At 37.5% G+C, this 19,126-nt stretch overlaps 2 protein-coding genes across 2 annotated transcripts; one reads left to right on the forward strand and one right to left on the reverse strand.

Annotated features, from left to right (window-relative positions):
• Positions 1–6,010: 6,010 nt before the first annotated feature.
• LOC124645388 lies at positions 6,011–11,423 on the reverse strand. Its single transcript, XM_047185190.1, has 3 exons — positions 11,255–11,423; positions 8,158–9,126; positions 6,011–6,359 (listed from the first exon to the last, which is right to left on the reverse strand). The coding sequence occupies exons 1-3, from the start codon at positions 11,421–11,423 to the stop codon at positions 6,058–6,060; spliced, it is 1,440 nt and encodes a 479-aa protein (XP_047041146.1). The 3' UTR covers positions 6,011–6,057.
• A 2,573-nt stretch (positions 11,424–13,996) lies between these two features.
• On the forward strand, positions 13,997–17,259 carry LOC124645348 (cell wall protein DAN4-like). The gene is made up of 2 exons (XM_047185158.1): positions 13,997–14,198; positions 15,350–17,259. Exons 1-2 carry the CDS (start codon positions 14,024–14,026, stop codon positions 17,257–17,259), a joined length of 2,085 nt encoding a protein of 694 aa, XP_047041114.1. The 5' UTR covers positions 13,997–14,023.
• The last annotated feature ends 1,867 nt before the right edge of the window (positions 17,260–19,126 follow it).

Here is a 19,126-nt window from a genome sequence, read left to right on the forward strand (position 1 = left end):
GTTTTTGTTTGATTTCAATCTTTATAAGTTAACATTAAACAACAAACAAAGATAATCTTTATGATATTGCTATTAAGTACATGAAAATATCCACTCGATAAATCAATTACTAGTCATTCCAGTATAGTATAGTGAGCAGATGAAAGCATAATAACATCCACTAGATGGTACTTAACCTCGTATTTGTTAAGATACAACTGTATTTTGAGACATATTCTGTTTTCAGCTTTCAGCCTACGCGTTTTCTTTTTAACACGCTTATATTATAAGCTTCATTTGTAACTACTTATGTAAGGAAATCTTGGAATCTTAATTTGACCCACTCTCCGATCTCCGATTATGGTAAAATTTTGTACACGCTCTAAGTTCTGATGAAAATACATGATTAACTAAAAAACGGCATTAAAGCCAATATGGCGGCCTCCCCAAAATGGCTTGCTATTTTAAATCCACCCCCACGGTATGGGTATCAAATGAAAGTAAAAAGAATAGTTTAAAAAACTTGATCGGCCGGAAAACTAGGCCGGGTGTCGAGAGACGACTCCCGGCCACCGTAGGCGTGGCCTGAGCGGTGAGTTCAGGTGGCTTATCGTCCTTCTGTCTCGTAGGATACAAGTACTCGTCTCGGCGGAGCACGTTGTTCCACGCGCCCCTCAAAGAAATTCAGCAAACCCCAGTGGGTTTAAGTCTAAAACTCCCTCACGCTGCTAACCCACAGCCGGAGGAGTCATTTGATGATTTATCATAAAAAAGTCGATAACAACTTGTGCCGTTTTTAAGAATTAGTAAGTAATAATTCCACGATATTTATTAGGTACACCATAATTATACCATATTTATTACTTTGGTTAACTTTGACCAGCTATTATGAATAATACACAGATAAAGTGAATAATTTATCACATTGTCTAGTCAATATGGGTATTATGTATAATATCTATTTAATCACTATGGCTGTAACATGTACGTCAAGTGAGTCTATATGCTCATGAAGGTTTGGACCTTAGATGATGCTGTAGACGATATCAAGGCAACTCCACATCGGTATAAAGCAACTATCAATTGTTTGGCTCATTTCATTCGTAATAACGTGATATTTTCACCGAAACATGTTATAGACCTGAAAATGAAGGGAAAGCGCAGTTAAGGAAACTCCTGGAAGGTTCATAGCATCTCGATTGCGTTTGGGCATATTCTATTTTGTGCTGGTGAGGTCTTTCCAAATTATGGTTTGGATTGGATTGAAAAATAATAATCAATTTACTTGTTTTAAAAATGTTTATCAATAGTGATTACTTAAAAATACATATACAAAAATAAATACTAAAATATAAAAACTTCCTGATATTGTCGAGGAATCATTACACAAATAAGATAAACAAACACAGACATGGAATCTGGCGAACAAAGATATAGGCTTGCTGAGGGGCACTAGCGTAGACAGTGGGCTCACCGTGCATCCGTCTCCAATCCCATGAAGCATTCGTTCTAGACTTGCGTATCTCTTAGAGGCAAGGCTACGTCCAGTCATTGGAGGGTTATGTCTACATCCCCTCTCATTATAAATAAAACCAATATCCAAGAACCTACTAAAACAGCCGCCTATGAAAGTTTTACCAATACATTTAGTTTTATATGCTTTCTTCAAGTGCATGTGCGTCCTTGAAGGGTTATTGAATATTGTATAGCACTTATCTGTAGACATACCTGACTCATCCAAACCACATTGATAGCATACGTTAGTTTTGTTGCCTCCTTGTTTAGACCTAAATTCTTGATCGTATGGTTCGTAATATTGACGTGTGACATCTGTCTCCAATAAATTTACCTTAATTGGCTCATTTGGATCTACAATTCTATTATTTTTTTCCAAATCTTGCAAGTTTGGTTGCTTTTGGGTATAAGATTTACCATAGCCAGACATTTTTATGACTAAATCAGGTTCCTTTTGCACCTCATCTGATAAGTTATGTTTGTTGAATTCTTCCAAATCTTTATAATAATTATATTTGTAGTATGACCTTTCTGAAGAAATAGGGATATCATAATCTGACATTTCAAAAACGTGTTCATTATAAAATGCTTTTTCTGAGGGAACTAATTGTTCTAGATCATCAATTTGTTTTTTATCAAAGTCCGAGGTTTCTGCATTTGATTCTTCAGACGTATACGTCTTATTTGAAAGATATGTCTTCTTCTCAGTGGTGTAAGTAATCTCATGTCCAGATATCTCTGAAGCAGGTTCTTCATGGTGTGGTCTTTCTGTAGAAATAAGACTCTCAGTTATCTCATCTGATTTGGGATTCTTATAGGATGTCTTCTCTACAGTGAAAGTTTTCATGAAATCTACCATTTCTGTAGCCGGTTCTCTATAGCTTGTTTTGACAGAAGAATGGAACTTATTGATCATCATATTTTTTTTTGAAAATGGCTTTCTACTAGATGTTTTTTCTGGTGTAAAAGTTTCTTTATATACTGCTATTTCTTTTTTGGAAGATTGTTCTGAAAAATACTTAGTTTTGGTTTCATTCACTTTAAGATCATTCATAATTATTTTCATTTTAGGAGAGGTTTTTCCTTCATACATGATTTCGGTGAGGGGTTCACCATGTGCTTTATTTTCAGGATAAACTGTACTAATCTTCACCACGCCTAGCTTATTATTTTCATTGGTCTCCACTCTAGTGGTAAGATTACGGGACATTTTGTCTTCAGCTCTGTTTACAGAATAAGGTTTCTTAGAGTGAGTACGTTGTGTTGCGTGATGTTCTTCAAACTCCTCCAACTCCGAATAGTAATGGTTTCCAAATCGGGTTACAATTGGAACTCGTGTAAACATTTTGTATATTTGCCAATCCAGTGTACTTTTTTCGTGTTCTTCATATCGATATTCCTGTCTTATTGATTTTCTTGTTGGCTTATAATAAAGAATGTTAAATTCAGTGGGCATCCTCGTGGGAAAGTAATTTTTCCACGTAATTTTTCTGGAAGAGTAATCTGATTGAGGCATCGTTAAATATTCTGTAGTGCTGCCAGTGAGTATGTAACGTGGTGGTTTGTTAGGCCAAGGATCATGTATATTACCTAAAATAGTAATAATGTCCATGTTTCCAGGATTGTCGTAAAGTTTTTTTGTACTTACGGTATCTATTTCGTGCCGTAAAGTTCTTGTTAGGTGATAAAAGTTATCTTCATTCCTTTTGAATGATTTTTTTTCTTTATGATCACTAATATAAGTATCATCTGAAGCTTCATATGCTATTTCTGTCTCTGCGTTATAATAAACATCTTCAGGTAAACCGATTGAAGTTGATTCCAAATTCCTAAAGTCGTTCTCATAATCTTCAGGCAGTACAATCACGTCTGTTGTAGCCATGTACACGTATGGATCCATAAGCTTAGAAATATGGGCTGCTGGTGCAGTTTCTACACAAAATGAGACCCAGAGTATAATGTTAAGAACACATATCATTATAAAATCGTAAAACGTAAATGTGTTAAAAAGTTATCAAAATAGTGAAAATCACATGACTATAAAAATATTTGTATGATAAATTGCAAATTGTCAGTTGAAAATAATCTCCTGAAGGATTGTCACTGTCAGAAGATATGAATATGGCTGTGTTCCGAAATAAATTTCAGTATCGCCAGAATTAGCAGAAAATACGCCAATACTGAATCAGCAAGCTGAAGTGGCAGTGGGCTGGCCATATTAGCCGAAGAACCGATAACCGTTGGGGTAAACGAGTTCTAGAGTGGAGACCACGCCTCGGCAAACGTAGTGTAGGACGTCCGCAACGGTGGAGTGATGACTTGCGCAAGACGGCTGGCAGGAGCTGGATGCGAGAAGCTGAAAATCGATCTCAGTGGCGTGCACTTGGAGAGGCCTATGTCCAACAGTGGACTGCGATAGGCTGATGATGATGATGATGATGACGCCAATACTGAGCGCAAGAGGGGAATGAGCGATATTCGGCGGTCAATCAGGAAATCGGCCATAGCGCAGGATGAAGCCCATAGCAAAAATAATTCCTTATCTCTTGTAATAATGAATTATTGTGGGACATTTAGAGAAAATACTGGCATATTACTGCATTAGAATTGTATGAGCTCAACCACTTAGTTATTCGCAGATTTTAATATTTATTATTTTCAGCTTGGAAGGGACAAGGAACAGAAGGAATTTATTCACTTGAAAACAACTATCGATAATATAATCTTATCAAAACTCTAGCTTCTAAAATAATAATAATTCATCAAAGGTTTATGAATATGAAATATTGCATTTAAGAAGGCCTTTTGAATGATATACATTACATTATATAGTATAAGTCATTACTAGAGAAGGGATTTATTTACTTGAAAATAACTATCGACAAACATAACGTTAAATAAACTCTAGCTTCTAAAGTACTGACAATTCGTCTTAGGTACGTTATATAATACGAAATTTTGCGCTTAAAAATACCTTTTCATTAATATATGGTTCGTAAACGTTAACGCAATATAAAGTATCAATAATACCTACGCGTTAGTTTTATTATATCTTCTAAAATACTAACAATTGGTAAATAATATGTTTAGATGGAATATAGCGCATAATAAGACCTTTTAATTGATATATGACACATAGCTGAAATCACCAACCCGCATTGAGCAAGCGTGGTGATTAATGCTCAATCCTTCTCCATGTGAGAGGAGGCCTGTGCCCAGCAGTGGGACGATAAAAAGGCTGTAACAGTATGACACATAGCTAGAGGTGAAATATTATTCCTTTGCTTTAGTGTGGCTATATCTTCTAAAATACTAAGAATTGGTCAGTGGTAAGTTACTTAAAAAGGCCTTTTGATTGCTATGTGGTTCATAACTAGAGGTGGAATATTATTCCTTAACACAATATAAAGTATCGACAATACGCCTTAGTTTCGCTTTATCTTCTAAAATACTAACAATTGGTAAATAATATGTTTAGATGGAATACAGCGCTTAAAAAAACTTTTTAATTGATAAGTATATGACTCATAACTAGAGGTGGAGTACATTATCTTTAAAACGTGTTTCTATAGTACTGCTTTATGTGTGCTCTAACTTCTAAAGCAATAACAATTGGTGAGAAGTGTATAATGCATAATACGACCCTTCAAAAAACCTTATAAATAATATATGATTCAATACTTGAAAGCTCTTAACGATAAAAACCTTTGACATGCCCTAAGGCGATTATCACACTGCCCCGCATGATGCAGCGTAGTGCGTGGATGCGTTTTTTTCCGTTGTATGGAAATATCTCCGTTTGTATGGAAAACACGCATAGTCCAACACACTGAAAATGCATCCACGCGCGTTCATGCGGATCATGCACATACATGCGGAGAAACACGCACCCCCGCGCGTAGGTGCGGGGCGAGACGCAAGGTATGGCACACTGAATCCCGCAATGCCGCGCGTGATTTTGAATGGGCGTGACGTGTATATTTGAAAATGGAACTCGCTGTGCGTGAATTTACAAAACGCACCTACGCGCGTGAGTGCGTGAAAAACCCGCACGATGATGCAGATCTGCACTCCCGCAGGAACGCGCGTAGGTGCGTCGACACGCAAGATGCAGCGTGATGCGGGGCAGTGTGAAGATCACCTAACATCCAAAGTATTTAAAATTGGTAAGAAGTATTTTACCTTTCAAATGATATACGACTCATTAAAAATTAGAGGGAAAGTAGACCACCATACAAACATTTTGCCCATTCTCCTTTCTTAAAAATTATCTTTTATCACATTTTTCCATTATTTTTAACTCGACTAGGTAAATGTCTGCGTTTGAAATAAAAACAAAACAAAAATCATGAAAAAGTGCTCTTATAGGAAGAATCTTGCTTTTACTGAAGACGAGCTATCCAATATCAAAGGTTCTATGCCATAGACTCCAGGTCCAAGAATCATATTCAACTTACATGTCCAGGGTGTCTTCACTGCAACTAAGCAATGTATAACAACAAATAAAACGCCAATGAAAACAAATCAATCATAATTTATCAACGTGTATAGTTAAAAACCTTTTCAAAGAAATACATAGAGCCATACTAAATAAATATAATTAGGACGTAGTGCTTCGCTCTCGTTGCAGTAGTCACCGACACACACACATACGTGATATCTAGCATACAGGTTGACGGATCTGCTCAAGGGGGTCAGCGAGGCATGCGGGCTCGTCACGCAACCCTCTTCGATGTGATGCATGGATTTTTCTAACGACATTAATCTCATGGACGCATAGCTACTACCACGCAGAGGGTTCATGGTTCGGCAACCTCGCTCATCATATGTTTCACCAACATCAAGGTAACGCTTGAAACATCCCCCTGAATAAATGAAATAAATGTTCATTATCACGTGCAACGGTCATTAATAACGGTCCGGTGACGGTGGCGGTGAACAAACGGCCTTAGGTGTCCCTTATTGTGATTTAGGAGACACTTAAATTTTATGGGCTACTGGTGAATCGCATAAAACTTGCGTTAAGTGTCCCTTATTTTGGTTTAGGAGACAAATTAGGAGTAGATTTAAGGGCTTAAAAAAACGGGCATAAGTGCCAAAAAAGTTGAAAAGTTTAGAAACAAAAATGCATTTTTTTCGGTTTTGAAGTAAGCCACGTGGATGGAAAACATACAACCACAATGGGCCCATAATACATTCGTTGGTACCAGAATCATCGCTGGCCGCTGGTAGCACAGGGTCTATAGAAAGGAGATGTCTAAAAAACACCCAGAGTCGACAGAAACTTCTAATGTATGATTGGATTCAGTATGTGTGGATTAAAATAAGTATTTAATATCATCTAAAAACCATGGGGTTCTCTCTTTATGACGTTTTTTCGATAAAGATTTTAGTTCACAAAAAAATAACTTTGTTTACTGTTCATTAGAAGTTGAACTTGGAGTGGCATTTTTAACCGACTTCCCAAAAAGAAGAAGCTTCTCACGGTTTTTTTTTGTGTATTTGCAAAATGATTTTTTTGTTTGATAGCGTACCTATACTTTCCAGGTGGTCACCCTGAGAAATCAAGGGCAACTTACGAAAGTTGTAGGCAGGTGTAGGGTAGGTGTAGGATAAATTCACCTAATTTTACTTAAGCGACATACGATTCACGTTCGACTCGATTCGACTGAGATCCAATCCCGACTCGATTACGATTGAAGCGTATGTGGCATTCCGCTATTTTTTCTTTGAAATAAACGTTTTTATCCTTTTCTGTCATTCAATAATGAATCATTTTGTCTGCAAATGATTTACGATTGCAAAATGATTGTACAGCAAACTACCGTATAGACCAAAATCACCGAAATAGCGGACCAATCGCACACCAATGAAATGTCAATCGAATACGATTGGTCTTTTATTAGTAGCAGAATGCCCGATATGGTTAAAACTGCTATTGCGATCATATTGCGATTCGATTTCTATTCGATTTTGACATTATTAACTTAGGAGAATCGGGCCCCTGGCACTCAGGTGTATCTCTGATGACACTATACAACAGTGCAGGAGGAAGCGAGAAGCTCAAGGGGACTCGGCAACGGTAAATATTAACTACCTCGTGCCTGGGCTTACATTGTTCGTATTGACAAGAACTTTCCACTAATGTGGACAGTGATATATGTTTGTCTCTAAAAAGCTAAAAAAAAAAAACATCCCAAAAAAAAACGACTTCTAAATAGCTTTTTTTTACTAACCCATGCTAGTTCAGAAGGTTGCACAAGGAGCTTAATCGTATCTGGATTGGTTCATGTCAATAGTGCAATGTGTAGAGGTCAAACTCAAGACCTGACAGGCCAACTCTGTAACTATGGGGATATTACTATTGGTTTGTATAATGTAAGTGTACCCTCTTTTTCATGTTCCTAGATGTAAATAATCTTTAAAATCAACATAAATTCAACATAACCTATTTTTGTAATAATATGATGTAGCTCCTATACCCCATGGATTTCAGGTTGTTCTTTTTGGCACCATCAAAATGTCTATCATAATGAACCCAATTGGTAAACATTTAATTGCTGTCGATTCTGTTTTTTCTTTTTCCTAAGAAAATTTTGCCGTCTCCTTTACCCATTTTCCTTTGAATACTGTTCGTAATAGCGTAAAGTGTGAATACTATACCTCTGTACAATCTCTTTGGTAATGTGAAGAAATACTTAGGGTCGTTCTTAGGTATATCAGAGAATTGATCAGTACCGATGCACGTGACTTTGAATATATCCCTCAAATAGCTATAAATACGTTCTTTGCTCGTAAAAGCTTGGTGGCAACCTGGTGCTCTAGGTATTGATGTTTCATTTAATCCGCATTGATAACATTTTACCTCTACGTGTTCATAATAATCTTCTTGTGCAGTTCCTTGTTGAGTCGTTCGCGTTCTGCGTGTGTATGATTTTGTACTTTGTGGTGTTGGCAGTGTTGGCCATTCCCGACCAACTGGCCTGCCAGGAAGATCACTAAGATTCGTCTCTCCTCGATTTTGCACTCTTTCTCTCATAAGAGTCGTAATTCCTGGATTTTTTGCTTTTTCTATACCAATAGTCGTAATTTCCGGATTGTCTGCTTCTTCTGTCGTAACAGTCGTAATTTCTGGACTTCCTACTTCTTCTCTCGTCAGAGTTAACATTACTGGAACTTCAGGCTCAGTTGTGTCTATGGTATCATCTTCTTCCCAGTGAACACTTTCGTCTGTGTTCACAAAATTTACAGGCATCCAGTTTTTACCATGATCATAATCTGTCGACATCTCTTCACTAGCTTCGTCTACAATGGTATTGCTTAGATCGTTGGGATTGACAGTTTGCTTTTGTGTGTTTTTGTTTACGTAGGGGAAATAATTAGCAAAAGTTTTCTTAATCTTTTTTTGGGTAGTTGTTTTGCCAGTACTTGATAATATTAATACTACTTTTGGCCAAGCCTCGTCATCTTCATCAAAGTGATGCCAAAAAGTTTTTTTGGTAGTGACCCGCTTGTCTTGCAGTAATACTTGATGCGTGTGGAATTTAGTTTTTACCGTTGGTCTCGAGTTTTGTTTATCTGGTTTTGCAGTACCAGTATTTTTATTAGTGGGTTTCCACAATGTTCTATGTCCTGTAGAGAAATAACAGTTTGAATACCGGTCCTGTTGCCTACTTACAATTATAACAATTGAAGCAACTAACTAAGAATAAGTTGTAAGTCTCTACTCGTGCAATATGTTTTATTACTCATTATTTAGTTAATAAAAACAGCTACCTAATCTATATATATATATAAAAGAAAGTCATGTTAGTTACACCACTTATAACTCAAGAACGGCTGAACCGATTTAGCTGAAAATTGGCAGGGAGGTAGTTTAGAGCCAGGAGAAGGACATAGGAGTTTTTGGCAAAGCTGAGCAAGAAGCTAGTCAAGAAGCTAGTCACTACATAAAACAAAGTCGCCTTTTCTGACTCGATAACCCTATGTCACTTTGTACGCTTAAATCTTCAAAAGTACGCAACAGATTTTGATGCGGTTTTTTTTAATAGTTAGAGTGATTGAAGAGAAATTGAAGAGGAGGAGGTTTATAAGTACAAACTAAAATATATAAAATGTCTCTGGAATCTTCTGAAGACTAGAGATTTCGAGCGTACTTCAGAAACATACACAGTACGTAAACCGCACTGATGCCCTGGATATTGCGAGATTGCGGAATCGCGAGATGTACGATACGATTAGAAAAGGCGCTCTGGGTATTCTCTATCATGTTATATGAAGATGGAATAGCCAGCGAGTGAAACGTCGCTCGTGTAGACTTCGATAGTGATTTCATGGCATAGGTGTCAGCAACGCCACTATTTAAATATGACAAGAACCTGGCCAAATATAAGACTTTCGGGAAAATTAATCGCACGAACAGTGATGAGGTATAAACAGAGTTGAGGCATAAACGGAGAAGGATTGAGCGTTAATCACCGTGCTTGCTCAATGCGGGTTGATGATTTCAGACTTTATAGTTCAGATTTCCTCGAAATGTTTTCCTTCACATTTTTATCAGCCATTATTATCTAAGATATACTTAGGAAGTACATACAAACTTAGAAAAGTTTCATTGATACTTGCCTGACCTGGAATCGAAGCCACATTCATATGTTACAGCGAAAGTAATAAGTCTGGATATCTATATAATATCTATACATATAAAAATAACGCGCTTTCCGTTGTCACGACATAACATGAAAACGGCTTGACCGATTTGGCTGAAAATTAGAGGGGAGGTAACTTAGACCCGGGAGAAGGTTTTAGGATAGTTTTTGTCACCATCCGGCTACGGGACGCAGGTGAAATCGCGGGCAAAAGCTAGTTATATATATTATCCAAATGAAAAAGATGGGAAGAACGGAGGTAATATGTGAATTTTGGACCAAAACAGCAGTATCGAATAACAATGATGACCGAATGCATACTAATTTTCTGTAGACGTTCCGAAATAACATTGAAATTACCTAACATTTTTTTTCTGAAATAAATGTGGAAAAAGATTGGTCTAGGATGGGAGCCCCAAGGAGGCGGAGAGACTGTTTATCTATAATTTTGATCTGTGGTGCTAATGATTGAAATGTGGATATTGTCTTTATCTGCCAGTCGTGTCAGTAATAAATAATTCACATTTTGAACAATTTCGGTCTGAACCGATGGAATGAAATTTATGTTTTAAATTAATGAAATCCTGAAGAACAGTCTCTACATGGCCTCCCAGGATCCCATCATCATCATCCCAAAAATTATACAAAAATGTGTCATAGTGGAGTACTGTACTGTAACTGGGTTGACGTTGACCTGATGTTATAACTAACTTTGAGACGTTGCTACAGAGAACCTGAAATATACGGGTTTTTAATTAAGCAAAACAAAAGAATTTTCACATTCTAAGGTACTAGGGTACTACAGCGGGACCCAGCAGGGCCAAGGCCTGCCGGGGCTATGGGATTGGTTGAGACACCGAGGCCCTGGTACATAAAAGTCCTACGACGGAATACGACGGTTTTTAGTCAGTAAAAGTCTGACACTCCCTAACTGCTGCTAACCCACAGCGGGAGGGATCATATGATTTTGGCGTCATAAAAAAATGGTACTAGGGTACTAGAAGCATTTTAACGTTTCTATGCACAAACAACTGTTTCACTCTAGGAAAATAATAATCAATACAATTTTGTCACCAAACCATTGCACAGCAACAAAAAATATAATACATTACCTCGATAAGGTTCATATCTGTAAATGTTTTTTGGCAATATAAAAGAGACAGTTGTCTCCGAAAAATGCTCCAACGGATTTTTGACACGTGACAATAACGAGGTTTCAGTGTATATAAGTCCATTGCATATAAATAAGAAATAAAACTTGTATAAAATATTTTTACACATATGTATTACGATGTAAATGTAGTATTGTATTGTATTCTCTTTGATGTCATTAGTGACATGTACACACTATCCATACCATAGACATAATATTAGTAAACAAGACTGCGCACGTAAACCCAAAAAACGAGCCGAGTGAAACAGTTAGTACGGAGGCTGTCTGTTCCTTTCTAATAGGGTGACTATGAGATTAAGCTGTGTGAGACAAATCCGAATTTGCTAAGATTATTAAACGCAGATTGGTATTGAAGTTTTAACTTACGCAGTTTGTGACCTTTAGATACTTATATAAAGGCTTTTAATAATTAGCGGGAATTAGCAGTATAAAAGCAGGAAGATTCGAAGTGAAGACTGTTTTTTTTGTATTTCTACTTCATATATAGACTGCTGAGCCATTTATGTCGCTTTTCTTCATTTTTTGGGAAGCTATAACAATAGTACAACAGTTTTAAAATCCATCACCCATATTTTCACTCATTACAAGAATTCATGGGCACCCTAGATGTTTGGTTTACGAAAATGTTATTATTAGTTAACCTGAGGAACGATATATTGCAACCACCATAGGATTCACTTTTACAAGTATAAACGCAACACTTTTTCACAATTTAAATAGTTTAAATTGATTTAATACAAAAAATATAAACAAAATTTTAAATGCTGATTACGCGCCAAGAATGTTCAGGATTACCGCTAGAAAAAAAAAACAAAATAAAAAATTATGTTTTGTTTATGTTTTAAGAATAATAATTTATATAAATAATTTATTCGTATAATAAATGAATGCGATTTTTATTAATTTGTTGACTTACAATTGTTAAAATAAGATAAAAATATATGTGATTCAATTGTTTTTTTGGGAAGACAAAACTGTTGATCACAACATTTTTTTATGCTGGCAAGGTGTTAGAAAGAGACAAACGGCCTCCGTTCTAACTATCCCTCTCGGCTCGGATTTGCCTCTGTGTATTATGCAACAAATTTAGTACCTTATTGCGTTGGAATAGAGTTCATTTTCGTAAATATATATTTTGAGCGTGCGCAATCTTGTTTATTATATTACATCTATGATCCATACATTAACACAGAATAAAAATTATACCACAGAGTACCTATATATATCAAATCAAATCATCTTTATTATCAGGCATCAAAGGCCCATAGATAAATACCTTAAAGACTAACATACATATTATATTGTACAAACATTGTTAGTATATAAAAAACTTAAATCTACGTTAGTAACACTTCACTACGCACTATGTCACTCCGTGCGGTTCTGTGGCACCACCCAAAAAATTTGGTGTGTGTGGGAGGGGGGGGGGGGAATATAAATCAATTTTACTCCGCAAACTGTAGCCCACAAATGATGCATCGCATGCCGGAGAGTGTCATTACAATAACAACACACATTTTTTTCGATCGACCGATGTACCTACAACATGTTACAAAAGTATTCAAATACAATAAATTAATTCAAATATACCTCTAGAAAAGAAAGATTATTGTAACAGAGGCATAACATACATATACTTTAACAGTTTCGTATCTAAATAACCACCAAAATGCCTTCTTTAGGGCGTATTGTTTTGTTCAATGTTTGGATAAGACCATTAAACATGGGGTCATCTGTTGAATCAGAAGCTTTTGCTTCAATATTTGAATACGTAAATGTAGTACATTTTGAGGGAAGCCTATAGCATTATAGCCTAGCCATATTTAAATTAATAACTTTTTGGAAGGGAATTTTGAGGCATCAAACGACAATTTCCATTGAAAACCTTTGCATAAAGAAGACGGATCAGAATCCATACAAAATTGCCCCATGTCCTATATTCATCCCGTTCCCTCGATCTTCTCTGGTCTTCATCATCGGGTCAGCTCCAAACCTTCACTGTTGCAAAGATCTATTCAATAAAAATAATATAAGCCCAAACACGAGGTAGTTTACATATTCAGTTGTCGAGTTCCCTCGACCTTCTTTCGTCTCCATCATCAGGTCAGCTCCAAATCTCTACTGTTGCATAGTGTTATAAGACATACACCTTATAGTCAAGATCCTGCGCATGCCTAGAACTTTCAAAAGTTGCCCTGAATTTCTCAGGGTTTCCATCATCAGATCCTGACCTGATGATTATGGGACCACCTGTGAGGTATACCCTATCAAACAAAAAAGTCATTTAATAAAATAGTCCATAAATAGTCCTTTGAACGATGTTTTCATAACAGTGCCTGAACAATGTTTAAAGCTTTTTTTTCGTATGAAGGTGTAAAAAAAAAAGATTAGAGAGTATGCCATATTTTTTTAAAACATTTTTATCTTTTTTTTGAGATACGTCACATCGTTATAGGACGTGGGGCAATTTTGATCCATCTTCTTTATCTTACAGCCGCATTCATAATAGATCCTTATCGGTCTATATAATGTCTATATTATATCACTTATAAACACTGACCTCTATATTTAGGTGGTATATATAGAGGTCAGTGCTTATAAAGTGACGAGCAAAGACTACGACAGACTACAATATATACACTTAGGTGACGTGGTGTACACCACGTCAGCTGCACGTCAGTTTTAAACGCATTATATTTTCTTTATAATGTTTACAAATATTTTATCTCAGTTTTATTTTGTATTATTTTATTTTTTTAGTGTCTTGTCTTATATTGACGGTTCGTTACTTTCACGTGTTAAGAACCCTGTGGAACATGTGTCAGGCTCCACTATATCCTACATTCTGCCAAAGAACGTATACAGATACGAGCCTTACAGAGGTAACTATGTATTGTTTTAAGTTTCATATGTTCATGATGCACAGATATTTTGCTGCTGAGGGCTGCAGCTTCCGCTAGTGGCACCACGTCTCCTTGCTTTAAGGACTTCAAAAATACAAAAAGGTTACCGATCGGTGCGAGATTGACACTCTCAGGGGTCTCAGTCTCAGGGTCCCACTGCGATAGACGAAGTGGCTCTTTTGTTTAAAAGTGGTTTTCCATGTACCAGAACAAGGGACAATAGATTTCCTAGGCATTATAATTATATTGATACACAATCATGACTTAACCACGATAAACTGGTATAAAGGTACGATGCCTTCTTCTTTACCCTAAGTTTCGGCTGAGGTGTACGGACCGTGATCACGTCAAGGATCAAAGATAAGGCCTGTCCCCCATCACCCGCGCTTGGGTGTATGTTTTTTTTTTTAAATCATCACGAAAACCACCTAAAATTATTTCATTTATTTATGTATTCATCATCATCAATTTAAGAGCCCAGCTCTTGTCGGCAGCTCCTTCCATTTACGCCTATCTAGCGCCAACTCCTGAACTTCCTCATACGTCAAAATTTCCTTCTCTTTAATTTGCTTGATGTAGCCGTACCTTGGACGACCCCTTCCCCTCTTTCCTTCGACTTTTCCTTCAACGATGTTTTGATAAATTCGTCATGACGTATAAGGTGTCCTATCATTTTTCGTCTCCTGTTCTCTATTTTTGCAATAGTTGTCTTTTACTTCCTATTCTGTTTAGTACCTCTTCATTAGTAATTCTTTCCGTCCAGCTAATTCTCTCCATCCTCCTCCAGCACCCATCCCATCCCATCTCAAAAGCCTCCAATCTGCTTATATCCTGCTTAGTCAGCGTCCAAGTTTAAAACCGTACAACGCAATGCACCAGATGTATGTCCTTATGAAATTCTTGTTGTAAAATCTTGTTTGGCCATTGCTATTCGGCATTTGATATCAGCGGAACACCTAGAGTCAAATGTTATGTTACACAATAATATAGCCCCTGGTGTAGACGAAATTCCCATAGAGCTGATAAAGAATTCTAATGAGCTTGCATTAATTGAACTATTTGAAATATCTGTGCAAATATTTAGTAAGTTAAAAATAATAATTTATGTATGCGATGATGTTTGTTTACAGGACACAGAACGTTGTGGAAACCTACTCGCACGACGAAGTCAGAACCATATAGTGCATTGCCTTCTCGAACGAAAACTTCCAAAAGAAAACAACAATATGAAGAGCATTCATCACGCCATCACATAGATGTTCCTACAAAAAAGACTTATTGGCACCATTTTTATGATGACGAGGAGGCTTGGCCTAAAGTAGTATTAGTTTTATCTAGTACTGAAATAACGACTACCCAAAAAAAAATAAAAAAAACTTTTGCAAGTTATTTTCCCCCGCTTAACAAAAACATACCAAAAGAAACCGTTGATCTGAATGACAGCGATGAGGACGAAGATGATGAACAGATATTGAATAATAATGATGTAGGCATGAACTGGATTCCTGTTAATTTTGAGAATACCGGTGACAGCGCTCACTTGGAACAAGGAGACGATATGGAAACTGAAGAGTTTGAAGATAATCCACAAAGAACTTCAAGAATATACACTATTTCAATGAGTGATTATAATTATATTATTCACACCATTCCAACGACTAGAGAAGTTATGGATAGAAAGTATTTTTTTATAAAGCCCGGAATACTTAGGAAGCAAGGGCATGATGATGATAGTAGTACTACTACCACTACTACTCCCACTACCACTACCACTACCACTCCCACTACCACTACCACTACCACTACCACTCCCACTCCCACTACCACTACCACTACAACTACCACTCCCACTACCACTACTACTACCACTCCCACTACCACTACCACTCCCACTACCACTCCCACTACCACTACCACTACCACTCCCACTACCACTACCACTACCACTACCACTACCACTACCACTACCACTCCTACTACCACTACTACTACCACTCCCACTACCACTCCCACTACCACTACCACTCCCACTACCACTACCACTACCACTGCCACTACCACTACCACTACCGCTACTACGACTACTGTTAGTGATGATGAAGATGGTGGAGGTGCAAGTGCTGAAGGAACTACTACCACTATCGCTCCGACACGGACTACTACTACTACCGCTCCGACACGGACTACTACTACTGATGATGATACTACTAGTACTACCACTACTACGACTACTGCTAGTACTGATGAAAGTACTGAAGGAACTACTACCACTACCGCTCCGACACGGACTACTACTACTGATGATGATACTACTAGTACTACCACTACTACGACTACTGCAAGTACTGATGACAGTGCTGAAGGAACTACTACCACTACCGCTCCGACACGGACTACTACTACTGATGATGATACTACTAGTACTACCACTACTACGACTACTGCTAGTACTGATGAAAGTGCTGAAGGAACTACTACCACTACCGCTCCGACACGGACTACTACTACTGATGATGATACTACTAGTACTACCACTACTACGACTACTGCAAGTACTGATGACAGTGCTGAAGGAACTGCTACCACTACTGCTCCGACACGGACTACTACTACTGATGATGATACTAATACTACTACGACTACTGCTAGTACTGATGAAAGTTCTGAAGGAACTACTACCACTACCGCTACCGCTACGAAACAAACTACTACTACGAAACGAACTACTACTAAGAGACGAACTACTACTAAGAGACGAACTACTACTACCACTCCTTCTACTAAACGAACGACTACTCAACCACCATCTGTCCATTGCTATCAATGCGGATTGAACGTAACAGAAATTCCAAACACACCAACTTGTTACCACATTTTTGAACACCCAGATCGCAAATATTATCATTTAAGAAAAAATTACAGGGTATTTTGTGAGAGAAAGAAATCTATTAAGCGCAAAGGAACCCCTAAATTCGACCCGTCACCAGAAAAATTATTCAAAGGTGAAATGGCTTCTTTTTTGAGATATCCTAGCGTTTAAGTAGGACTTGTTCAAACAGAAGGAAAAATTCCCCATCGCCGCTAGAGTTAAATAATTTTAGAAGTATTGATGACATTATCAGGTTAAAGATAAGGGTGCACAAAGTTATATTAAAAACAAACAATTTAGATAACAAACAAATAACTAAAAATTGTTTATTGATTTACAATAATTTGACTTTTTCTAAAATCAACTCTATCGGTTCGATTAGCCAGAAACCAGAAAGTCTGATAAACGTATTGGGTGGCCCGGGTTACTGGGTTGAGTAGGTCGGATAGGCAGTCGCTCCTCGTAAAACACTGCATCCGGATAGACGAGACGACGCCAATTTAGTTGGGATAAGTCCAGGCAGGAGATTTTTGTAAAATCAACTAAGACAGACGTTTGGCTCCGATTGCATCTCACGCAGCCGATCGGAGCCGACTCCGGTCTGAGTGAAAAGAAAACTGCGCGCCGATGCTCTCCGAGCCGGTCTATCGGAACGGACCCTTAATAGCCGAATGGTTAAGCTGCCCAAGTTAAGCTACCCAACTGACAATCGCCCGCCCTCTTTAAAACATTGGTATTAGGTTGCGTCCTGTTTGGCTGGAAGGTCAGAAACTCATATATAATTGGATAAAGGATGGTCAAGTGGTGAACAAATAGTAAAAAAATATGTTTTATATAAATGTAAAATATTATAACTTGAAAAAAACTAATAAAGGCCAAGTCGCTGTCAGCTGAGTTTGGTGCATTTCGAAAATAAAAGTGACTATATTATGCGTAAAATGACAATTATAATAAGCGGGCCCGGCATTGTCAGTTCGGTAGAATATGTCAAACAAAAAATCCGATCCAAAGCAATTACCACACTTCGTCGGCTTGGGCGGATCGAGAACTACCTTGATCGTTAAAAGCCGAACGGTATGCGTCGACTTGCGGTTCTTGAGATTCGGAGCGCATAGAGATTCCCGAACATCTTCATATATTCGGTTTTGTCGCCCAAAGTGCCGAATGACGCCGGCCCGCATATGCAAACAGCAACCCTTAAATACATAGTAAATTTCTTTTCAGGAGGTTGCTTCAAGCGTTATCTTGATATCGGTGCCGAGGTGTACAATGAGCGAGGTTGCCGAACCATGAATCCTCTCAGGGGTAAGAGCTTCGCGTCCAGCAGATTCAGTGCGTTAGAAAAATCTATGCACTATATGACTGAGGGCTGCGTGTCGAGCCCTCACGCTTCACTGACACCCTTCAGCAGAGCTATCACCCTGTATGCTAGATATCACGTATGTGTGTGTGTCGGTGACTACTGTAACCAGAGCGGAGCTTTATGTCCTAATTATATTTATTCACTATTTTTAGCATCATCATTAAGAATATTTATGTAACTACTATCTAATAAGAAGCAAAAACAAGTCTCGATCAAGCTGTTACATATATCACTTCAATGACAACAACCAAAAGTGGCTGCGCTATCTCTATTTTCAAAAGTCCTAGCAAAGTAAAGGGTTATCATTTCTTAACAACATAAACGCCATTTACTTAACATTTCTTTCTTTCCATACCCACCCAAAAAAAGTGGATAAATATTCTGTACGACACCTGTTTAGCAGTTTTGAAGATTTGGATTTGTTCAGCTACTTTTGTAGCGAACTGTACGTTGAATTAAAAAGCTGAATTTTTGAATTGGAAAGCTAGCGGTATTTTATATGTAAAATGAATGTTAATTATAATATTAAGATTCATATCCGAAATTCTTTGCACTATCTGTGTTTATGGGGTACCTTGCTGCGGGTGTTTTGTACAACAATTTGTATGAGAGGTACCCATACGTAGAGACTTTCAGGCATACCCTTACCAGAAGATCAGTAAGGAAGGACACATA

The sequence above is a fragment of the Helicoverpa zea genome, chromosome 31 (assembly GCF_022581195.2).
Source record: "Helicoverpa zea isolate HzStark_Cry1AcR chromosome 31, ilHelZeax1.1, whole genome shotgun sequence".
In the NCBI taxonomy this organism is placed as follows: domain Eukaryota; kingdom Metazoa; phylum Arthropoda; class Insecta; order Lepidoptera; family Noctuidae; genus Helicoverpa; species Helicoverpa zea.